Source organism: Castanea sativa, chromosome 2 (assembly GCF_040712315.1).
Source record: "Castanea sativa cultivar Marrone di Chiusa Pesio chromosome 2, ASM4071231v1".
Taxonomy (NCBI): domain Eukaryota; kingdom Viridiplantae; phylum Streptophyta; class Magnoliopsida; order Fagales; family Fagaceae; genus Castanea; species Castanea sativa.
The window spans coordinates 53,130,898-53,154,098 of NC_134014.1; the positions used below are offsets into that span (position 1 = coordinate 53,130,898).

The 23,201-nt window shown below is 36.3% G+C and overlaps 3 protein-coding genes across 3 annotated transcripts; 1 reads left to right on the top strand and 2 right to left on the bottom strand.

The window, feature by feature from the left end:
- Positions 1-1,073: 1,073 nt before the first annotated feature.
- Positions 1,074-10,028, bottom strand: LOC142624615 (aspartyl protease family protein 1-like). Its single transcript, XM_075798262.1, has 10 exons — positions 9,600-10,028; positions 8,012-8,153; positions 3,972-4,204; positions 3,325-3,549; positions 3,066-3,201; positions 2,905-2,978; positions 2,695-2,815; positions 2,558-2,615; positions 1,634-1,705; positions 1,074-1,528 (listed from the first exon to the last, which is right to left on the bottom strand). The coding sequence occupies exons 1-10, from the start codon at positions 9,911-9,913 to the stop codon at positions 1,296-1,298; spliced, it is 1,608 nt and encodes a 535-aa protein (XP_075654377.1). The 5' UTR covers positions 9,914-10,028; the 3' UTR covers positions 1,074-1,295.
- A 3,042-nt stretch (positions 10,029-13,070) lies between these two features.
- On the bottom strand, positions 13,071-18,408 carry LOC142625600 (aspartyl protease family protein 1-like). Its single transcript, XM_075799253.1, has 10 exons — positions 17,958-18,408; positions 17,725-17,860; positions 15,297-15,532; positions 14,906-15,130; positions 14,604-14,739; positions 14,437-14,510; positions 14,258-14,357; positions 14,110-14,167; positions 13,657-13,728; positions 13,071-13,573 (listed from the first exon to the last, which is right to left on the bottom strand). The coding sequence occupies exons 1-10, from the start codon at positions 18,296-18,298 to the stop codon at positions 13,356-13,358; spliced, it is 1,596 nt and encodes a 531-aa protein (XP_075655368.1). The 5' UTR covers positions 18,299-18,408; the 3' UTR covers positions 13,071-13,355.
- A 755-nt stretch (positions 18,409-19,163) lies between these two features.
- On the top strand, positions 19,164-21,299 carry LOC142625512 (uncharacterized). The gene is made up of 3 exons (XM_075799152.1): positions 19,164-19,778; positions 20,043-20,553; positions 20,801-21,299. The coding sequence occupies exons 1-3, from the start codon at positions 19,164-19,166 to the stop codon at positions 21,199-21,201; spliced, it is 1,527 nt and encodes a 508-aa protein (XP_075655267.1). The 3' UTR covers positions 21,202-21,299.
- Positions 21,300-23,201: the final 1,902 nt, after the last annotated feature.

Below are 23,201 nucleotides of genomic sequence, written 5' to 3' on the forward strand. Positions count from 1 at the left end.
GCCAGCCCGTTTTGGACTAAAGGTCTTTAAGACTACAAGTCGGCCCACAAGGCGAAGGTTCGAGGATTCGTCTAAGGACGAATCTCCCCTCGGACAGACTCGCGATGACCTTGGGATTCGCCAGGAAGATCAGAGGCAGGGTTCTGGAAAGACTGTTGGTTAAGAGGAGGATCCAAGTACCCTCTGGACGCAACGGTGTGAGAGAAATATCTCAAAAAAAGGCTGCTACCTCCACATTTAAGCCCCTTTACCTACCTCCTTGGCCGCATTGATGGGGAAGTGACCCCTGAACAGTAAAATTCACCTTCTTGCTATTGTTTAAAGACTTCAAGAAGGTGGTGGAAAGAAGAAAAAAGATCAAATGATAAGATTTGCGTGACACGTGGACAAAGAGGGAAGAATGAGAAGTATTTAAGAAGAGAAGAGGGTAAAGAATAGGGGGTCGGTCAGTAAACTAGAGAGGGACTAAGAATTGTAATCTTTAAAAAGAGAAAGAAAAATAATACATAAATGGTCATTGGCTTACGTCCGAGGAGGTTCCTTTGTCATATTTGTTTATTGTTTGCAAATACTATAACACTCTAGTCTGTTTATCAAGCTTCCAACACCACTAAACTAGATTTCGAGCCCACACTCTACAAATTTTATTGTCTAAGGCTCATTGGGCCTGAGCCCACGTTTGTTTTTTGAGTCCAGGCGCAATTGTACACTTACAGTTACAACATGCTGTTAATTCCGTAACTTGAATCATTTCCTCCCTACACATACATATTATATATGAATTTAAAATCTAATAATTTAAAATAGATAAAAATCTTAATTGATAAAAAAATTTAAGATATAAAAAAAGGAATATTTTATTGTTTAATATAAATAGTAAATATGAAACAAAAAAATAATTTGTATAACTTTATGTGTGTGTGTGTTGGAGTACATATTTTTTAGTATTTTACCAGTTATTGCTCTGCCTAACGACCATAGTTTTATCAAAGAATGACCTTGCATTGCTGAAAATTTCCGATTGCTTTGGCCCAAAAAGATGGAATGAATTGCATTGCTGAAAATTCTCAAAATTTAAACATAAAATATAGAAACTCTATGCCAATGGTTTCTGCTTATAAATAAATAAAAAATATATATTATTACAAACCTCATGTTCAACCTAATGCTACTAACACCTACAAAAATAGGAAGCCAACAAGCTTCCAATCTGTTCTGTAATGACCACAAATACAATGCATATCCGTATAAATGATTCAAAGACCAAGAAAGGCTCAGCACTTAAAAAAGAATAATCAAACAATGGCCAGAAATGAAAGAAGAAGCATCGCAAGTGTGTAGTGAAAGGGCTTCAACTTGGGTGAATAACTGGATGGTGGTGACACAGGTGGATCAGATTTGGTTCCACTGTTTGCTGTGGCTTCTGGATTGACAGCAGCAGGGGAGTGAGCAGGAGAGTGAGCAGGAGAGTAAGCAGGAGAGTGTGATGGGCTGATAGGTAGAGTGCTGAAATTCTCATCATCATAACCTGGTGACACCAAGTTTTTATTATAGTCACTTAATGAATTCACCATGAGTAGAAAAGATTGTACATTGAAATTCAATCTAAAGAGAAAGTTTAAACTATACTCACAGTTGGATGCCTTCCAACCCAATACAACCTTCTCGCGATCAAAAACTATGTTATAGCCAGTCATGAAGTTCTCTGGATGAAAATAAAGAAATTCATATTGTAAGTTGCAATTTCTCAGTTCAAACATGTTTGGATGCATAATTGCTTTGATTGATATTAGGAGACAAAAAACTCAAGGTGATAATTTTCCCAAAATCTTTCTAGGCAAGACTGGCCTGTTCGATGATGCAGTGATTAGATGGAGCCTGTGTATGTTGTTTCTCATGCAAATTTTAATATTTGATTTAAAAGGTAGAGTGCAGCCAACCATGACCAGCTTCCTATTATTTGAACTCCTCCTTGATAATGTCATACAGTACAAACTTTATAATCTCCAAATTAGAGATTACTGAACAGGCTTCTTGGCATAATGAGTTTTGGGTAAAAACATAGGTACAATGCAATAGGTTCCAGATTAAAAATCAAATCCATAGTTGCATTAAATTTGTCCTTGGAAAAGAAAATATTGTTTATGCTTCATTGGTCAATACAACCATGCGTTTGAATATATTTGGGGAACCTAATGTACAACAACTACACAATTGTACCTAAGTTTTGATTAAAATTATAGTTTGTTAAGTTATAATTGTACACACATTGACTGAAAATTGAATATCTGATCTATTCACCCCAAAAGCTGCAATTACCCCTTCCTCTTCCCCCATCCCAAGAAACCACTTCCATCAATCCAGACATTATGTAATCTTTTTCTCCAAAAGAGGCAACTAAATATTTAAGAAAAACTGCATAGTTTTTTCTAATAGTCCCCTTAGAAAGGAATGAACGCACAAAGTGAAAATTTGAAAGCGACAAACATGAAAATGCAATTTCATCAATATGAACAGGTTTTAAAATAAGGATAGTTAATTATAAATAAATACTCACGTCCTATGATGTTTATAACCTCATTTTTGAGAAGAGCCAGACAATACATGTATCCACCCTGGAGACCACATCATCAAATTCTTTAGTTTAACTCAAGCAGGAGTAAGATAGAAAAGAAGTATAGAGTTAGACCATACCTTATTAGTAGTTACCACTGCTAATGGATCAATGAGAGAATATTGGTCCCCACCCTTCATTGTCAGATTTATATCAGGGATTGTAATATTGATTGTATAATTGGGTTGACTTAGATTTACACTGCATATAAAGTGGAAATCAGTACTTCATAGTTGAAAGGAGAAAACTAATACAAAACAGGAATGAGTTTTTCTCCAGATATAGACGACCTTAAGTCATAACAGTATTCAAAAGGAATCTGGGAATCAGATGGATGCCGCCTTTCTAGGACCTGGGAGTTGAACTGCAAAATAACATAAATCATATAAACTTGTACGGTATAAAATGGAATCCCAATAGTATCAGGAAACACAACATTTAAATTACTTACACTCTCAGAAATAAATGTATAAGCTGGGTCTTTTAGGCTTGTAAATGATGTTCCTGAGTCAAAGATTGCACTGAGCTCCAGTGCAGAAACAATTTTTCCCACAGTTGTTTGAGTGATGCTGATGTTGTAAGTTGGACTGGTAACAAGTTCCAAAGGCAAAATCAGTGTAAGTAGCATGAGATTCAGGGCAAACAGAGTTTCTTGCCAAACTAAATTACTTTGCCATCTGCTTTTGCAATATTGATAACTGACAACTTACTGTGTTGACCTAATGTTGAATGGCGTTTTTCGTTGGTCTGAGCTGCCATTATCTCCGAACTTTATTCTCCCAATCCCATCACGTCCAAAACACATGGAAAAAGAATTTGAAGCTAGCCCTAATCTTGCTAAGGTGCTAGGAACAGATATATTATCCATACCGAGCCCAAAAAGACCATTTGGTGCTGCACCCTCCAAAAAAGTACCAGTCTGAAGTTGACCACAACTGCAACAAAATTACAAGCTTAGTTCAGAAGTCACACAAATAAACAAAAATTTGTTGAATGGGTATGACCAACAAGCAGAAAAAACAAGAAGCAACTTCAATGAATAATAAAGTATGTTAGCCCATCAGTGACACAGAAAATTACTACTCCTCTAATAGTTTCTGATATCATGATACCTCATAAATAATTAATCCTACCTGAGGAGGAAAAAGCCATACCAAACTGCAGATTCATTACCAAGTGATGTACATTTGCCAAAATATCAGCAATTCCAAAATTTTCACTTTAACAAACAATTTTTAATTTTCATCCAGGTCTATAGAAATTGATATCACTTGAAACTTAACATAAGTTTAATGGTCACTAGAAAATATTATTTCCTCCAAAGTTTTTGGCAGCAAAGCTATAAAAAATAACCTACCCAAAAGTAATATTAGCATCAACAGCTTTTGATTGATCATCATCTCGAATTAAGTGCAAAAGATCCTCCACGAAGATCCCAGTAGACGAAGTGTTATTAGAAAGATACTCGACTTTGTAAGGACAATTAGGACTTGCTGAAGAGCAGTGACTTTTTTTGCAGGAGGTGCTGTTGCAAGGAATTATTCCACTTGTCGATGAATTATTAGGACTGTAGATGTTAAGGTTTATTACCTGCTTGATAAAAAGGATTAAGTAAGTAATTGTCAACGAATTCAGGACTCGAACAAAGCTTCTTTCACCACCTCTCGACAAACAACCAAATACACGGACAACATAAGTCCAATCTAAAATTCTGATCCGGTAAAACAGATTATAATTTCAGTCAATAAATATACATTTCCTTATCCCATATAGCCCTTACAACGGTAAAATATTTTCTGGGTGTGGTAAATAAAATGATGGGCACTACCACCAGGAGCCCATGCCACAACTTGACACATTTTTAGTTACTAATTAATTGGACAGTTCAATTCATTTCCCCTTTATCTAAAAACTCTCATTTTAGTTGTAAATCATTTGGAAAATCTAGATGAAAGTTGTAAGGGTGGAAGCACTGATACCAAATTGTTCTAATGGAGGAAGTTCTATTACCAATTTTGTTGTATGAAAGGGCCTTTAGATAGTATTCACGCACAAGATTGATTGTGGAGTATGGATTTAGAAAGATCTCCAGAACAAATTATAGGAAACAAAGAGAACTAGAAAGAAAAATTGACCCCATCACACAAGAGATAACACTAAGGAGATGTGGTTTGGCTTTTGGCCTATGTCCATGGATAGTGACAAGAAGAAATTTCACTAATAAAATTAGAGAATACAAAATAGTGTAAAAGAACTATCACAAAACCAAAACCCCAATACACCCAAATTACTTTCTCATACAAATACAAAGTTCTCTCTCTCAAATACGAAGCTAGGGGCTGCACCTAAAACAAAGAGAAATTTTCTCTTCTCTGGAATTGCTGCACAACCTTCCCCACACAGCCCCCTTCAAAGAGGTCTCTTACTATCACATTTTGCTGCTCTACACCTCACATAACAAACTGCATTTAATATATATACTATATCAAGAGGAAACCAAAGTTGGAATATTGAGAAATTGTATACACCACGCAGAGAAGACAGGCATGATATTCAAGGAACTAAAGTCACGCTTACTTGACAATGCATGCAAAAAGACATGCATTTGATGCAAGCATGAATAACCAAGTCAACATGTCAACCATCAAATACCTGCCTTGCTTACTCTTCCCTGCCTATAGAATTCATATATAAGTACTATTTGGCTTATAGTACTTTTTCAAGTAGAAATCCATAGTCAAAATAAGAAGGCTACAATCCAAGTTGGCTGAGAAAGGTTTCTTTGCCGTATAAAACAAAGTCACCTCTAATTTGGATTATATCCCTGTGTTATGCCAATCTATGCGCACTTACAAGCCATATTCTAGCAAATCTCCATGCTGACTTGAACTGTATCAAGCTTCAGAAATGAAACTTCTCCATCACCTCCATCAAAGTCCTAAGGGACTATCTCAAATTGCAACCCCAAATCAAGTCAAAATAGGAATATGAGTCAACATCTAACAAATCCCCACCTTAACTTAAATTCTAACAAACAATCTTCCAAACCAAGTCAAATTTAGGAATTTCTCCTAAATCCAAATAAGATTAATCACAAATTGCGTTAAGCTCTACAACAATTCTCCACGATGGAGAGATTTGCAAACCACCAAATTTAATCAAGTTCCTCTTCACCTTGGAGAGACTTATCTTAAGCCACAAATGCTTCAAGGGCCAACTCAAACACTAAGCCCAACCAAAATGCCAAAGTGTAATCGCCTCAAACTACTTCCATGTACGCCAATGGGCTCCAAATCCAGCCAAAGATGGTGACAAATTGAATTAGAGCCCTACCAAATGAGCAAAATGCATATAACTCCAATCAAACTCCAAATACGCCAACGAGAGCCAAATGCACCCAAACACGCTCAAACACAATGCATATTGATCAAGTTCAATCAATATTAAAACTTGATCAAACACAAATGGATGGTGCTACAAGCTTATCTATTTATCTTTACCCAATCCTTCTTTGACATCTTCTCCCCAGTACTCAGATCCACAAACCAATCAACAAAATCTCCAAGAGAACAAATTCAAACGCCTAGGTAGTGAACCTTGACTCTGAAGAACAAATCCAAATACCTAGGCAATGAACTCTGGCTCTGAAGAACAAATATATATGCATAGGTAGTGAACCTTGGATTTGAAGAAAAAATTCAACTGCCTAGGTAATGAACCTTGGGTCTGATATCAATTTGTTGTAAAAGTAGAAGCGTTGATACCAATTTGTTGTAGCAGTGGAATCTCTATTACCAATTCGTTGTAAGAAAGGGTTTTTAGATAACATTCCCACACAAGATTGATAGTGGAATGTAGGCTTTAGAAATATATCCAAAACAAATAATAGGAAACAAAGAGGACTAGAAAGAAAACTAGACACAAACACAAAACAAGAAAAAACACTTGGGATTTACATGGTTTGACTCTTGTCCTACATCCATAGATGGCAACAAGAAAAAATTTCATTAACAATTTAGAGAATTCAAAATGGTGTAGAGGCAATATCACAAAACTCAAACCCTATTACACCCAAATTACTCTCTCACACAAATACAAAGTTCTCTCTCTTAAATACAAAGTTTGGGGCTGCACGTAAAACAAAGAGAAGTTTTCTCTTCTCTTGAATTGCTGCACAGCCTCCTCCACATAGCCCCTATCAAGTAATTTTCTCACCCTCACATTTTTCCACTCTACACCTCACATAACAAAGCTGCTTCTAATATATATACTAGATTAAGAGGAAACTAAAGTTAGCAATATTGAGAAACTGTTCACACCACGTAGAGAAAATAGGTGTGTTATTAGAGCATTAGCATCTAGGTTTGTAAAACTCCGGAAATTCTATTTTACCCAAACAACAAAAAACATGCTATATCTAGGTTGCTACACCTAAAACAATTTATAATCTTGCTAAACTCTTACTTGTAGAGTTTATTGTAGCAACTTCTACTTCTTTTTTTATTGGTCTCTCTCTCTGCATTGGCTTGGAGATCGGTATTTGTGGTGTAAATTTTCTTAGTTCATGCAAAATTTTGGCTTGTCAACCTTAAAAATCACCTAGATCTGTCTGTGTAAAGTTATGTATCTACGCTCCATTTTCTATTTTAACTAAAGTAACTGTGTAAATTACACGGTTGCGTTGTATTTGCATTTTTTATTCATTCTTTGCATTTCTTGAGAAGGAAGGAAAAGAATGGAGGATGGCTATAAAGTATGAAGAGAGAAACATAATTAAAAATTAAAAAAAATTAATATTTTAAGAATTAAAATTTTGATACGGTTTTTTAGAAAAATAATATATATATATATATATATATATATATATATATATATAGAGAGAGAGAGAGAGAGAGAGTAGGTTCTTAGGTTAAATTACACACAAATATTTGAGGATGGGCTAAAGTCAGGCTTTCTTGGCAATGTTTGCAAAAAGGACATGCATATTTAATGCTAGCGTGAATAACAATTCAACTTGTCAAACATTAAATACTTGCCATGCTTTACTCATTCATATGAGTAATATTCTATTTGCCTATAGTACCTTTTCAAGTAGAATTCCATAATAATAATAATAAATAAAAAAAAAGACAAAAAAATCTACGATCCAAGTTGACTGAGAGTTTCCTAGCCATATAAGACAGATTCATCTTTAAATAAGTTGGGTTAATATTCCTATATGATACCAAATCTATGTGCAATTGATGCACTCTATTCAAGCCCATTTTCTAACAAGTTTTTAAGCATGTATGACTGCAATAGCAAAGGAAGAAAAAGGAACCCATATAGCCGTATCAATTGGAAGTATAAAACCAATAGCAAAGAAACCGAAAATTCAAAGCAAAAAAGTAAACATACCGCTCCAGATGATAATGGTAAGGCCTTTAAGCAACCATTTTTATGACAATCACATGGTAACCAGAACAAATCACTGCCTGTGTCTAATGCCACCAAGAATGATAAACTCGGATTCCCCAAAGAAACATTAGCATAATGCAAACTGAAACATCAACAAACATAAAAAATAAATAAATTAATTAACCAAATAAAATAATAAAGACAGTACACCTAACCTAATTGTAACGAACAGTTTGGTCACCCAGAAAAATTTAAAAATAATAATAAAAAATATATATTTCTCATTTGGGGTCTCTTTGGATAGGCTGGGAGACCTATGTTTTCCAGTCTAAGGATCTGTTTGGATAGAGCTTATTGCTGAAAATTGAAAACTGAAAACTGAAAACACTATACCAAAATAATTTTTAAATGTGTGAATAGTACCGTGGGACCCATTTTTAATAAAAAAATTATGTAAAGTGAAGTTTGTGAGTCCCGTGAACAGTATACGGGACCCACAGAGGTGCTGAAAAGTCAGCAAATGCGGCTACTGTTCATGCACAGTAGCATGAACAGTAACCACTGTCCCCCCTGAATCGTGCATCAGCAGAAGGAAAAAAAAAAAAAACGCAAAAATTTTTCATCAAAACGCAAACGCCAAGTTATCCAAACACACGCTAATGATTAAGAAAGAAATGCCAGAAAATACGCGTTTAGCTGTAAAACAATGGAATAAAGCACGCGTTTGTTTGATGATCTTTTTTTATCATATCATTGATATTAAAGCTAAAAATAAAAAATAAAAAAAAGTTATAACTTTTAGGTGACGTTTGGATTAACGTTCTGTTTGTTTCAATAATAATATTTTCTAAAAAATGAGACATTTTTTAAAAAGCATTTTCTATAAAACTATCTCATTTTTTAATGTTTAATAGCAACTTTAAATAAGTTGAAAAATAACCTCTTAACTTCCCTTATTTAGCTTGCTGTGAGATAGAGTTGTTTTTCAAAAAAATTTAATAGAAAATAATTTCTAAAAATAAGTCATACTTTTTATATTGACCAAAGATAGTTTTCCTTTTACTTATATTTTTTTTATGTTACCAAATATTGAAAAATAAGGAAAACAATCTTTACACAAAGTTTTTCATTGAAGCAAACAGAGCGTAAGTTGAAAATTAAAAATAGTGTAAAAAAATAATTTTTAAATGTATAAAAAGTATTAAGACTTATTTTTAATTAAAATTTTTTTAAAAAATAACTGTACAGTATACTTTACATTATATAAACAGTAATTTATCCCTTGAGAAGAGACGTGCCGCAGGGAAAAAAAAAAAAAAACAACGCTGAAGCTGAACGCGTTCAAGGCCATCCAAACCGCACCTTACAATAATACAAGTGGACACTAAAAAATATCTCCCATAAAAAAACAACTCTCTCTTTATAAGAAACCAAAAAATATCTCCCATAAAAAATAAAAAAAAAAGAAACCAAAAAATATCATATCAAAAGCTCACTAAAAAACACACAAAAAATAAAAAATAAAAAAATATATTAACTAAAAACATATATTTGAATGATTATTTGATGAGTGGAATAAGGATCATACAATCCCAAAGAACCAAGGCGGTAAGTGTCGTTTCCAGCGGAGAAAGCGAGAGGCGACTGGTCGTTGACGGAGGCGAGGTGGCGGCCACGGATGATGCGATCTCTGTGGGCCATAGCGACATAGTAATCCACGCTACCTTTCTCTGGAAGCTCATCAACACCCAGAATTCCCTTCACTGGATCCGAAAACCTGTGGTGGATTTTGAACCCGAATGTTCCCAACCCGTCACAGCTCCTCCACGAGCTCAACAAAACCATCACTAGTATTATGCTATAATAATATGTACAACAAGTCATTGTTGTTGTGGGAGCCATGGTTAGTGGGGGCTTAGAAGCTTTTGCAGATAAGAGAAATAAGCTGAATTGAGTACAAAAGCTTACGCATCAAAATGAAGGGAATGAGAGGATTTTTGTGAAAGAGTTTCAGTTGATAAAACAAAACACAGATAGAGAGAGAGAGAAGATGTACTTTGGAGGTCGGTTGACCTTGACTTTGGCCATCATGAAAATGATAGCTATTTATTATTATATTAAGGTATTAATTATTTTTTGTTATAAGCAAAAATTGAATATCAGATATTTTATTTAACCATGAAAAATTTTATCAATTGAGTTAATTGGAGCTCACGAATTTTTTTTTTTTTGAAGATTTTTTTGTTTTTTTATTTTTTATTTCAAGTTTTAAAGACTAATAATAAGAGATTTTAGTGTCAAGCCCTTCACTTTTTTTTACTTTTATATATATATATATTTAACAGCATTCGTGGTCCTAAAGATTTTATGGGTCTAAAATGTCCCACAATTTCGTTTGGAGAATATATGATTATGTTTTCATTTAATGAATTATAAAATAAGTAAAAAAATCTCGATCGTTGTTTAAAGCTCCGACTACTACAACCTTAAATTTTGTTTTTGTTTTTGTTTTTATTTTAAAAAATCAATGATAAGGTCTACATCATTTTTGAAACCATTGCTTTCTAGTTAAACATGAACCACTCCTTCCTAGTTATACATCCAAGAAGCCCTACCAATGACCTTTATAGTTTAGACTCGTTCAGAAAGTCAAATTTTAAGTATTTGGACTGTTAACTTTTAACATTTCCTGTGGGGTATATACTTAAATTCTGTCGCTTTTATTTACAGCTATTACAAACCGTGTCAAACTGTCAAAGTCATAAATATTTGACTAGGATGTCAATGTTACATATTTGATTGACATTAATATATCCTTTTTATCACAAGTGGAAGTAATGATGAAAGAGGAACTTACCCAAAAAAAAAAAAATATGAAAGAGGAAAGTTCCCTACATTGTATAATCTAAAAATGAGGAATAAAAAAAAAAAATTCAAATTATAAAAAGCAAAATAAATCAAGCTTAACAACCCAAACTTAATTTATATCACACGTAAAATTGGGACATGATTAGAAATCATATTTGACAATTAGGTTTAGCATATTTTTAATATTTTTTTTAACTAGATATTTCTTTTTGTTTTAAATATATAGTGATAAGTAGTAATGAGTTTAATCTCTACATTCTATTTAGTTAGTGAGTAATGTGACCGTTTCTCATTAAAATAAAAGAAAATTCCAGTTAAAAAAGTACTCGAGATAAACCAAACCCTTGACAATGTAAGCCAAATTCTGAAATTATATGAAAAAAAATAGCTTAGAGAAAATAATCAAGAAGAAAAAAAAAGAGTAAAGAGCATGAAAAACGCTTAACATAAAGACATATATATCCATAGCAAAAAAAACAACGGACATATGAATGCAAAAAATTGCAAATTGATGACCAAAAAGTCGTTGGATGCACCAAAAAGAAAGCCGTTGAAATAAGAATAATTTTAGATTCCAATCGCTGTAAAAAAATCAGATAGGTCAGAAATTGAGCCACGTGTGCTGTTTCAAGACGTTAGAAACTTCTGATGAGAAAAACGGTCTAACTTAACTAACACAACTTTCATTGAATGAGTTCATTAAAATTTTGATATTCATGGAGATAGCTACTACTATGTAGGGATGGCAAAATTTGATATGATCCGCAAACTCGACATGACACGGCACAAAATTAGCAGGTTATGGGTTGAGGCTTAACGGGTTCGTGTTATATTCGAGTTGACACGGCTAACCCGTTTAATAAATGAGTTGAGTTAGTGTTGAACACATAAAACTCGTTTGACCCGTTTAATTAAATAATATTTTACCAATATATCCTTCAAACTCTTGGTATATAAACTTATTAGTTGTTGTGATTTATTTTCTTTGACATATTGTGATTGATTATTTGTGATATTGAGATATGCTTTAATTTTGAACGATTATTTGTGATGTAGTTATTCATTAATTCTGAATTTTATATTAAAAATATTTATTTGTTTGTTTTTTCATTAATTATTATTTTTCATTTTGATAAAAGCTGATAAACAAGTCGACACAACTGACCCGTTTAATAAATGAGTCGTGTTAGAGTTGAGGAATTTTGACTCATTTAAGCATGTTGGATTAGTGTTAACCTATGTAGTCGAATCCTCATGACTTGACACGACACGAACTTGACACGACACGAATCCGACACGCAAACACGAATCGTCACCCCTACTATGACTACTGACATTAATGGCGTCTATGGTTCACACTTTCTTTGCGTGTGAAGTGGGTCATTTACTTTTTTATATGGGTTTTATTATTTGCCCAAAGTTTTAACTTGGACTCTGAAAGTTTGAACGCTTACAACGCAAGTCGCTGGAAACTACCGGATTGACTTATATTTACAAGCACTCGATTGAGCACTACTCTCAGAGTCTCTGTGACTCATCTCTCTGTTTGGTAGAGTTCAGTTATTGCGTACACAAATTCTTTTTTCTAATAACTCTTTATGTTTTATATTCGCTTTACGTTTGCGTAGGGTGTCTTATTATATACATGAAAAGCATGACCAATTTGACTTAAAATTTAGGTTTCTACAATTTAATACTATCATGCGAATGTGATACGAACTATATTTTATGCCAATTGCGGTACTTACTTCCACCATGTAATGATTGTACTTGAAAAACGTTAAGATTAAAAGAAACTGGTGCCTATATTTTGGAGATTTCAATTTTTGTCTAATAAGTTTGATGACAATCTCAGGCAGATAGCCGGGAATTAGGGAGGCAGATAGCCATGAATTAGGGAGCAAATAGTACTCTCTCTTTCTCTCTCTTCCACCGGGTCCTAAAGTAATGATGAAATGAGAGACAAAATTGGAAAAACCAAAAAGAAAAAAAGGAAAAAACAAGAAGAAGAGAAGAATGGTTAAACTTCTCGGAACATCCAAATGAACCTAATAGGAACCAGACAATGAGATAAAAGTCAGCAACCGGAAAATGATCCTTTAGACAGAAAATAGAAGGCCACTGAAAAGTATGCAGCTGCGTCTATTCTATGAGAATTTCATATACAACAATGAGGTAGACATGTCCTGTATTAGATGATTAAAGCCAAAAAAACTAATAATATAATAAGGAGAATACTACAAATGGTGTATCACATTGTGTTAGTGCAGAATATTTACACTCCACAATCAGGATGGAGATATTGTAGCATTCCGTGAGACAAAAATTGTAACGCGAACTCGAAACCAAAAGTGGATTAAATGGGACTGCAGGACTGGTAAAGGCATAGTTATATCTACACATGATACACGGATTTGACCTAATACTAATGTATGGAAATCAAAATTGGCCTGAAAAACAATTGACTTGAGAAATGCTACAATAATAGAAACAATATGATGAGGAATCTGAAGCAAGCCAAAGGAAAAGGATGATTATAGAAAGATGGCCATGCAACTGAACTTTGGGAACTATTCCCGGTCTCTTTTGTTGATTTTGGAGTAGAGTAGTTACCTATTCCGACAGCAACAGCAGGAGGCACAGTGGTAGCATGTGGTTTTATCGAGAAAGTATTTTGATCCTCAATGTCATAACCTGCATGGGCGAAAGGCTGGTTAAAAAGATTGTAGATGAAAACGTGGAAGAACAGTATGTGCATAAATGAGAGCAAAACTTACAATCAAACTTCTTCCAGCCCAAAACAAGCTTTTCTCGGTCAAATACGACACGGTAGCCAGTCATAAAGTTTTCTGTATAAAGAGCAATTGCTGAATTATTAGCAAGCAGAGTTCATGGAGAAATAGCTAAACAAAAGCATGGACATTGATGCATTGTCTTGAACAAAAGGAAGCACACTACTGATCTAAGATTGAGGTCAAGGAAACAATTGTAGCTAGTTTCATTGAGCATGCCAAATTGGCCTATCATCATTTTATCTTGACCATGGAGTAATAGGAATTAAAGAAGCCTGGTATGTGAGTGTTATTTGTTCAGTTTAATTTTGAGTAGTGTAAGAACTGCTAGACGATAATTTTGCCTGGGTTTGAACTTGATTACATCACAGATATTAAATACAGCATATGCATCCATGAAATTGTGACTATTTATTAAATGCAATGTACAAGACTTACGTCCAATTATATTCAGTTCAGTGCCCTTGACAATAGCCAGGCAATAAACAAGTTCACTCTGCATATCATTAGGCAGAAAGGTATTTAGTATAGCTTGCTACTAAACAACAAAAATAGTACTGAACAGGAACCAGGAACTAAACATTACCAGTGTAGAGATGACAATTATGGGATCATAGACAGTGTACTGGCTTTCACCTTTCATGGTTAAACTCATGCTAGGTATCAGACTAGCATTAGCATTAGGACTGCACATCATAAAGATCACGTTTTAGATACGGAGCATAGAAACTAAAACTTAAATATGGATAAGACTAAGTATGCAACCTCATATTGTAACAGTATTCAAAAGGGATCTTTGGATCAGATTGTCGCCGCCTATCTTGAGTCTGTTCATGGAACTGAAAAGAACACGAAATTGCTAAGGTCCAACACTCCATATGTATATAATAAAAAGAACCAAGTAAAATTATTTCATCATTTTACGTGCTCACACTCTCTACAAGTCTGGTGTAGGTTGGCTCAACCAAGTATGTAAAAGAGGTCCCAGAATCAAAAAGTGCATTGAAATCCACATCAATTAGAGTTGTGCCAACTTGAATTTGAGTAACAGTGATGTTATAAGTTGGGCTGTAGGAAATGTTAAGACATAAGAGACAAAAGTAACTAGATTAATCTTTCCATTAGAGAAAATTATCAACATAGATTCACAAAAGCAACCATATTTAGGGCTAGGGCTTTGTTGTTGTATAGATTCACAAGCAATTGGCATCAACTAACAGAAATTACCACTTACTGTGATGGGTTCAAATTAAAAGGTGTCTCTTCTTGATCAGAACTACCCTTGTCTCCAAAACTGATCCTTCCAATCCCATCACGTCCAAAGCACATGGAGAATGAATCTGCTGTAAAACCTTTGCTGGATAAAATGCTAGGAACTGATAACTTCTCCATACCTAGCCCAAGCAAACCATTGGGAGCTGCAACGTCCAGAAATGAACCACTTTGAACCTGTCCACAGCTGTACAATTCATATTGCATCTTAATCTCTAGACATGATTAAATGAAAGGGGGGAACAGAGTAAAAAAAAAAAAAAACCAATAAACCAAAAACACTCTCATCAAAAGAATGGTCTTGGAGTAAGGCACAAATGTTCAAATAAGTTAAAGCTAATCATAGAACTTACCCAAATGTGATATATGCCTCAACACTTTCCTGATGACTATCTTCTGTTGTTAAGTGGAGAACATCCTCTACCAATATCCCAGAAGTAGATGTTTCAGCAGAGACATAAGAGACCATGTAAGGGCAATCACTGAATTCTCCAAAGCATTGATTACGGTGTGCACAAAGACTGCTGTTGCAAGTTACCTTTTTGCTTGTTGATGACCCTTTAGGGTTGTATATATTAAGCTCAAAATCCTACAAAATGATTAATTTCATTGAATGCAATGGAAGGGCAGAAAAAAGCAGTTGAAGGAAAAAAAAAAAAAAACCAAAGATGAAATTTTATAAACAAACAACCAAAAATTAGAATCACGAAGTAAGAAATTTATTAGAAAAGGAAACAGGAAAGACACAAAGGATGTGTACTAGCCCTTTTTAAAGAATACAACTCGAAAGGAAACGATATCAATAAAATGAACATAATGTCATATAGGGGATGCTGCCAAGAGCATGCATCCAATGAAACAACGTCTGCAAAATACGCTCTTTGATGACATAAGAAGGATGTTCAATGACATCAAAGACCCATCTATTTCTTTCAAAGGAAAGATTCCAAATGACATACAAGGGCAAGGCTTGCCACACCTTGGCTCCTCTATGTTGCTAAAACCAACCTTGCCAACATTCTAACAGTTCAATCACAGATTTGGGTGACACCCAAGCTAATGGCTAACCCAACCAAGTAAAGATAAAGGACCATATGTCAATAGATTCCCCACTACATTAAAACATACAGCACCAATAAAATATTAAAATTTGATGCTTGCGAAGGTTATCAACTGCTAGGGATCTCCCAAGGGATGGGTCCATAAGAAAAAAGTCACCTTTATTGGAAACTTAGCCATCCAAATGCTCTTCTAAGGGAGGCAGATTATCATAGAACAAGGACCCCAAGAAAAGTATCAACAGTGCTTGATGAACTGATGACTCCAATGCTGGCCTCACCCTCTGATGGGCCAGCCAGATATGAAGACTCTAAGGCTTCCTTGTTCACCGCTAAGTGAAACAAATCCTTAAGGGGGCTGTCACCACACCAAATATTGGTCCAAAACCTCACCCTGGACTCTTCTCGAAGATCAAACTGTAAGAAATTAGAAGAGGAATCCCATCCAGTGTGAATGCCCTTCCACAAGCTAATCCCATGTTTATCCCAAATTTACTCTGCAGTCCAACCTCCCCACCTTTCCCCATATTTGGCATAAATTACTCTCCTCCACAAATGGTCCCTTTCCATTATGAATCTCCAGAGCCACTTCCCTATGAGGGCTTGGTTAAAAGAATTGAGTTTTCTGATACCCAAACTGTCCTCTTTAATAGGGGGGCAAACCACTCTCCAATCCACCAAATGGAATTTGTTAGTGTCACCAATGCTTCTCCATAGGAATTCTCTTTGAAGTTTCTCCAATTATTGGCCACATGAGTAGGCAGTGTAAAGTGTGACATAAAAAGGTAGGGATAGAGGACAACGTACTCTTGATCAAGGTCACCATTCATGCAAATTTTTCATGTTTAACTCAAGCTCAATGTGGTATTATACTTAGTTTGCTAAATTTAATTTAATGTGTCTCAGCAGTTTTGATGCCGAAAAGGTAGAAGATTCCTAATCTAGTGAAACCCCTCAATCGCTTTTCCCCAACACAAACACAAACCGAGGCTAAATCTTTATTACATCAAAAATCCACATTAACAGAATGGCAATCAATAAAAAGAAATGATTTTTAAGTGTCCACAATCAAAGGAACAGATCTCAACTATATCCACTACATGGTAAAAAAAAAAATCCATTTTCACACCTAAATACTATCAACACACCCATTTTCACACCTAATTTACTTGGTAGACTTTGAGTGATCAACCAAAAGTGGTGGATCCATATAAACAAGAGTGAGCAAAAAGTGTCTACTACTCACAATCACACACATCAACATGTTGTGAAATTGGGCGTATCCCTAGAATTATTATTATTTATTTTTAAAAACGCTTTTAGTTTATAAAAAAAAAAAGAGTTGAGAGGCCCATATCACAGATTTGGGATTACCACTTCTTTTTTAAAGCTTATATAAACACACCAAATACCATAAATATCTCTGACCTGATTTCAGCCAAACAAAGCCCCCCAATTCAACCACTGCACATTCTTGACGTTATTGTCACTCCACAAGTATAAAGTTAGGGGGCAAGATCATGATTCAAGTCTCCTAGGAAGGAGACTCACATGTATATACTTAAATTAGACTCTTGTAAAAAAAAAAAAAAAAAAAAAAGCCCACCCCAATTCAGTTTAGCATCTACTTTCTCACAAAACACACACATAATAAGCTAAAATTAAAAAAAAAAAAAATTTGATATTGAGAGGACATAGAATTAGAAATGAGAAGAGAGCATACAGAAGTATAAACAGTGCCCTCAGTAGAAGCACATTTACTGCAATCACATGGCACCCAAAACAGGTCACTCCCAGTGTCCAGTGCTACCATAAACTTCACTCCTGGCGTCCCCAATTGCACCGTCGTGTAATGCAAACTGTACCAAATCTCCAAAACAAGAAAACATTTCAATCGTGACCCAAATTTGGAAACTTTAACTATATACATACATATAAATGTATAAAGAAACGTACAATCCGAGGGAGCTAATGCGGAAGGTGGAGTTGCCGTCGGCGAAAGAGAGGGATGCGTCAGAATCGGAGAGCTTGCGGCCGCGGAGGAGGAGGTGGTGGAGGAGGAGGAGGCGATCGCGGTCGGCGAGGTCGGAGTAGTACTCGACGGTGCCCTTTTCCGGGGCCGGAGAGAGCATTCCGGTGGAGTTGGACCATTTCTTGACGGGTTCGGAGAAGCGGTGGTGCATCTTGAAGGTGAAGATGCTGCGCGCATTGCAGCAGGTGTGCAGCGAGAGGAAGATGAGAAAGAAGAAGAAGAAGAAGAAGAAGAAGAAGAGTTTAGAGGAATGGAAAGAAGGCATGTTTCTTCTTCTTCTTCTTCTTCTTCTTCTATCAAAAGCAATTGGGTTTTTGGGTTTGGTGATTTCTGAGAGAGAGAGAGACAGAGAGTTGTTATGTGATGTGAGGATCTTGAACTGTTTGTGTCTGTGAGTGGAAAGTATTAAATTTTAGGCATGTGTTGTGGATCCCACCTTTTTGCTTTTTGTTTTGACAGTTGAGGAGGTTGTTAGGAGAGTGTGCATTGACGATTTTGTTTTTTTTGACTATAGAGAGCGGGAAATTGAAGTCATTGTTTCTTTTCTTTCCTTCTTGATTTCTTTCGATTGTAACAACACTTCAATATCCCTCTTTATTTCTTTTTTCAAAATGGTTGGTTTTTGATTTGACAAAAGGCAAGATGGTCATAGTCTCATTCTATTTGTTATAAACCATTCATTGGAGAAGGATATCCTAAAAGAAAGAATAATTGTACCACAACCAATACTCTCTAAAAAATTAAGAATTGCGAAGGAAGGACATGAGTCTCTCATTGCAAGTGGGAGGTCACGAGAGGAGGATGAAGAGCTGCAATGTAGCACTAAGAAAGTCAAGGAGTATCATCGAGCCACTAGTGTTTCTGCTAGTAGCTTTCAGAGTTCAGAGGGAAGAAGGAGCTCTTATAAGGAGAGACTCACTGGGGAGATCCTTGGTGCCTATTTTAGTTTTGAAAATAATATGGAAACTGAGGTTGAATCAGACGATGAGTGCTCAGAGCTAGCTGCAAGGATAGTAGCAGTAAATCTATCCGGATCAAGGAAGGCTAATATGAGAGCACAATGGGCCAACGCTCTTATCATCAAGGTTGTAGGCAAGACAGTCGGCTATCACTTCCTTTCATCGTGAGTCATGAGTCTCTGGAAACCTAGTGGTAGGATGGATTGCGTCAACCTGGAGAAGGGCTTCTTCCTTATACGTTTTTCGCTGAAAGAGGAATATGAAAGGGTGCTAAAGGATGGTCCTTGGTTTGTTGGTGGACATGACCTATCCATTAGAAACTGGGAGCCTAACTTTAAGCCATCTACGACTAGCGTCACATCTGTCGTTGTGTGGATACGTCTGCCAGAGTTACCTATTAAGTACTACAAACCCTCGGTACTGCGAGAACTCAGCCAGGCCATTGGTCTAGTTCTAAGAGTTGATACGTATACAGCAACTGAGTCCAGGGGTCGGTTTGTTAGAATCTGCGTTCAAATAAATTTCAAGAAGCCCCTCATCAAGCTAATTCGAACTGGAGGTGTTGAGCAACCTGTGTTATACAAGGTAATCAATTCTCTTCGTTTTTCCTATGGCCGTATTGGGCACAAGGTGGAGTGCTGTCCATACATGACCAAGACACCAGTGAACAAGGATGATAGGAAGGAAGAAGACAAAGTTGATGGGCACGTTATAGTAGCTTTAGAATGCAATGAACCCAGCGGAGATGCATATGGGCCATGGGTCCTTGTTTCACGAAAAAAGAAGGTCTTCAAAAAAGAGAAAAAAGACACAGCCTAACAACCCCTTATAGTATGGCTCCCCTTTTGAAAACCCGAAAGTCCAACCTTTTCTAGGCCTAACCCATCAGTCTCTAAGGAAAGAGACAACCCAAAAAACTCCAAGCTTTCGTTAGAGGTTAGTGCGCCTGCAACAAATCGCACTAGCCAAGCTAAAGGCAAAGATAAGCCTAGGACCACACTACCTCAGCCAACCCCTAAATCTCTATCTCGAAATATAAGGTCCAACTAGAGAGGGCATGGTGCATTGGGGGTGAAGGAATATCGGCAGAAGAAAATCGTAGAGAGAAACACCTTTTTGCTTGGTAGTGATTCTAATCACCAATTGACTAAACTGATTGTATTCTTAGCAGGTAGCTCTATGATATCCGGGTTTGAACCTCTGCCTGATATGGGTACTTCTACACTTGGAGTTGTGGGTCAGGGGGAGACCATAGCTGGTGTTGGTAGTGAAGAGATAAATGTGTATTCGGCGAAAACAACTCTGAGGGACATCTCAAATCAAAAGCCTCCTCCTAATAGGGATATGTTGGAGCTTGTTGCAATGGTTGCCCTCAACGTCTCGACGGCGGAGTTGAAGCATATTGACCCCAAGCTTAGACCTCCCAAAAAGGGAAGTGAGGTCATATCAAGCCCATGCTCAGTCCAAGAGGAGGATAATATGGTCCAAGATGAAATTCACAAAGATCCTGCTCAAGGAAATCATAAAGTGGACTTGGATGGAATGCAAATTGAAGGTGGAGGTGAGCCCTCTGCTTTTGGCTGATCTATTCTATTATTTATTCTTGTATATAATGAATATATTAGTGTGGAATTGTCGGGGTGATCTTAACCCCTCATTTCAATCTTTTGTGCATAATATGACTCAAACTCACTGCCTTGCTATTATGATTATTACTGAGACTAAAGTGATTGACTCCAAAGCTAAATAAATTACAGATAGGCTTCTTTTTTATGGGGCATTCCATGCCAACAATATATGCTATTCAGGTGGGATTTGGCTTCTTTGGGATTCAACCCAAGTGGAAATTTTTAAACTTTCATCCATGGAGCAAAAGATTCATGCATTAGTGAAAGACCTATCCTCAAATGCTTCCTGGTTGCTGTCTGCTATTTATGCCAGCCCTAGATATGCAGAAAGACGTCTTTTGTGGGATAATCTCTCTAAGGTAGCAGAGTTGCATGCGTTGCCCTGGATTACTGCGGGTGACTTTAATAAAGTTCTGCTTGGCGAAGCCAAGTTTGGGGGCAGACCTGTTTGCATTTCTAGAGCGCTTAAATTCCAAGATTGTTTAAATAATTGTGGTATGATTGATTTGGGTTTTTTTTGGTCTCTGATTCACTTGGACCAATCGGCAACCACTTCCTCATCTTGTGTAAGAAAGAATTGACAGTCTTTGTCAATGCTGATTGAATTTTTATTTATTTATTAGGAAGCTTGTGTCAAGCATTGGAAAGATCTTATTCGGACCATAGCTTTGTTCTACTCTCTTTAAGGCATGATCATGGGACTCACCATTCTTGTCCTTTTCGATTTCAACTGTTGTGGCTCACCCATCCTTCATTTGCTGGTCTGGTTAGTGATGCTTGGTCAGGCCCTTCTAGCATTTCTAATGCTATTACTACATTCACAAAAAAAGCTAGAACATGGAATAGAGATCACTTTGGAAATATCTTCCATAGAAAGAGATGTATCTGTGCCAGGCTTAAGGTAATCCAAATTGCCTTGGGCAGTAATCCAAACAACTTCCTGATTGAACTTGAAAAATCACTCCTTAGTGAATTATCAATAATTGACACCTTGGAAGTTGAATTTTGGAGTATGAAGTCCAGAATCTCTTGGGTGGTGGAAGGAGATAGAAATACTGTATTCTTTCATAATTCCACTTTGATTCAGCGGAGAAGGAACCGCATCACAAGTTTGAAGGACCAGATGGTTAAATGGGGAGAATGAAATTGCTAACTTCATTAGGCAAGGCTTCTTGGACCTCTTCACTACCTCACATTGCAATTCCTCTTTGAAGGAATGGCAGCCCCCCTTTTGGAAGATCAGTCTGAATGATGAAGATATTAGCAAACTTGAGCTCCCAAACACTGATGAAGAAATCTTTGTTGCCTTAAGGTCTTTTAAACCGTATAAAGCATTGGGGCTAGACGGACTTCATGTCGGATTCTTCTAACGGTTCTGGCTTGTCGTGGGTCCCTTGGTTAAAATTGAGGTTAATCAGATTTTCTAGTCTGAAAAAATCCTTGAATACCTCAATAGAACCTTGATCACCCTCATTTTGAAATGCAATAGCCCAGAATCTCTCAGCAACTTTCGACCCATTGGCCTCTGTAATACAATATATAAGGTTATCACAAAACACCTTGTGGCTCGCATTCGACCTGTTTTGTATTATCTAGTCTCTCCTCTTTAAACTGCTTTTGTGCTTAAGAGAAAGGGTGTGGACAATACCATCATTGTGTAAGAACTTGTTCATTCCATGTCCAAAAAGAAAGGCAAAGAAGGGTTTATGGCAATTAAGATTGATTTAGAAAAAACTTACGACTACTTGGAATGGAGCTTTATAAGGGACACCTTATCCCTTTGCAGGTTTCCGAGTCGCCTGAATTCTCTTATCATGAGTTGTGTTACATCCTCTTCCATATCTGTGCTCTTCAATGGTGGTCTCCCATCAAGGGGCATAAGGCAAGGGGACCCTCTCTCGCCTTACCTGTTCATTTTATGTATGGAAATCTTAGGGGCTTTCATCATGGAAAAATGTGAAGCCAAGTTATGAGACCCCATCTCGGCTTCTAGAGGTGGTGCAACCTTCTCCCACCTATTCTTGTCGATGATCTAGTTCTTTTTGCAAAGGTTGATGTTAAAAACTGTAGAGCTGTCAGAGATGTTCTTGACACCTTCTGTGATCTGTCTGGTCAGAAGGTTAAGGTAGAAAAATCCCGTGTTTTTCTCCCCTAATGCTGATCCAAGCACAAGAGAAGAGCTTTACAATATTTTAGAATTTCGATCAACTCCTAGCCTTGGGAAATACCTCGGCTTTCCTATTAAGCACACATAAACACCTCAAGATTTTGGGGCCATTGTTGAAAGAGTCCAAAACTGACTAGCGGGCAGGAAAACACACCTATTATCCTTTGTTAGGAGGGCTGTGTTGACCCAGGCAACACTTTCTACCATCCCGAACTATGCCATGTAGTATGCATCTCTCCCTAGTAAGGTTACTCAAAACATTGATAAATTGTGCGGTAATTTTATTTGGGGGTCTACAGAAAATAAAAGGAAGTTGCATTTAATTAGCTGGAAGAAAATTACTATAGAGAAAAATATGGAGGTTTGGGCCTTCAGACAACTAAGGAAAAGAATATAGCATTGTTGGCCAAGCTG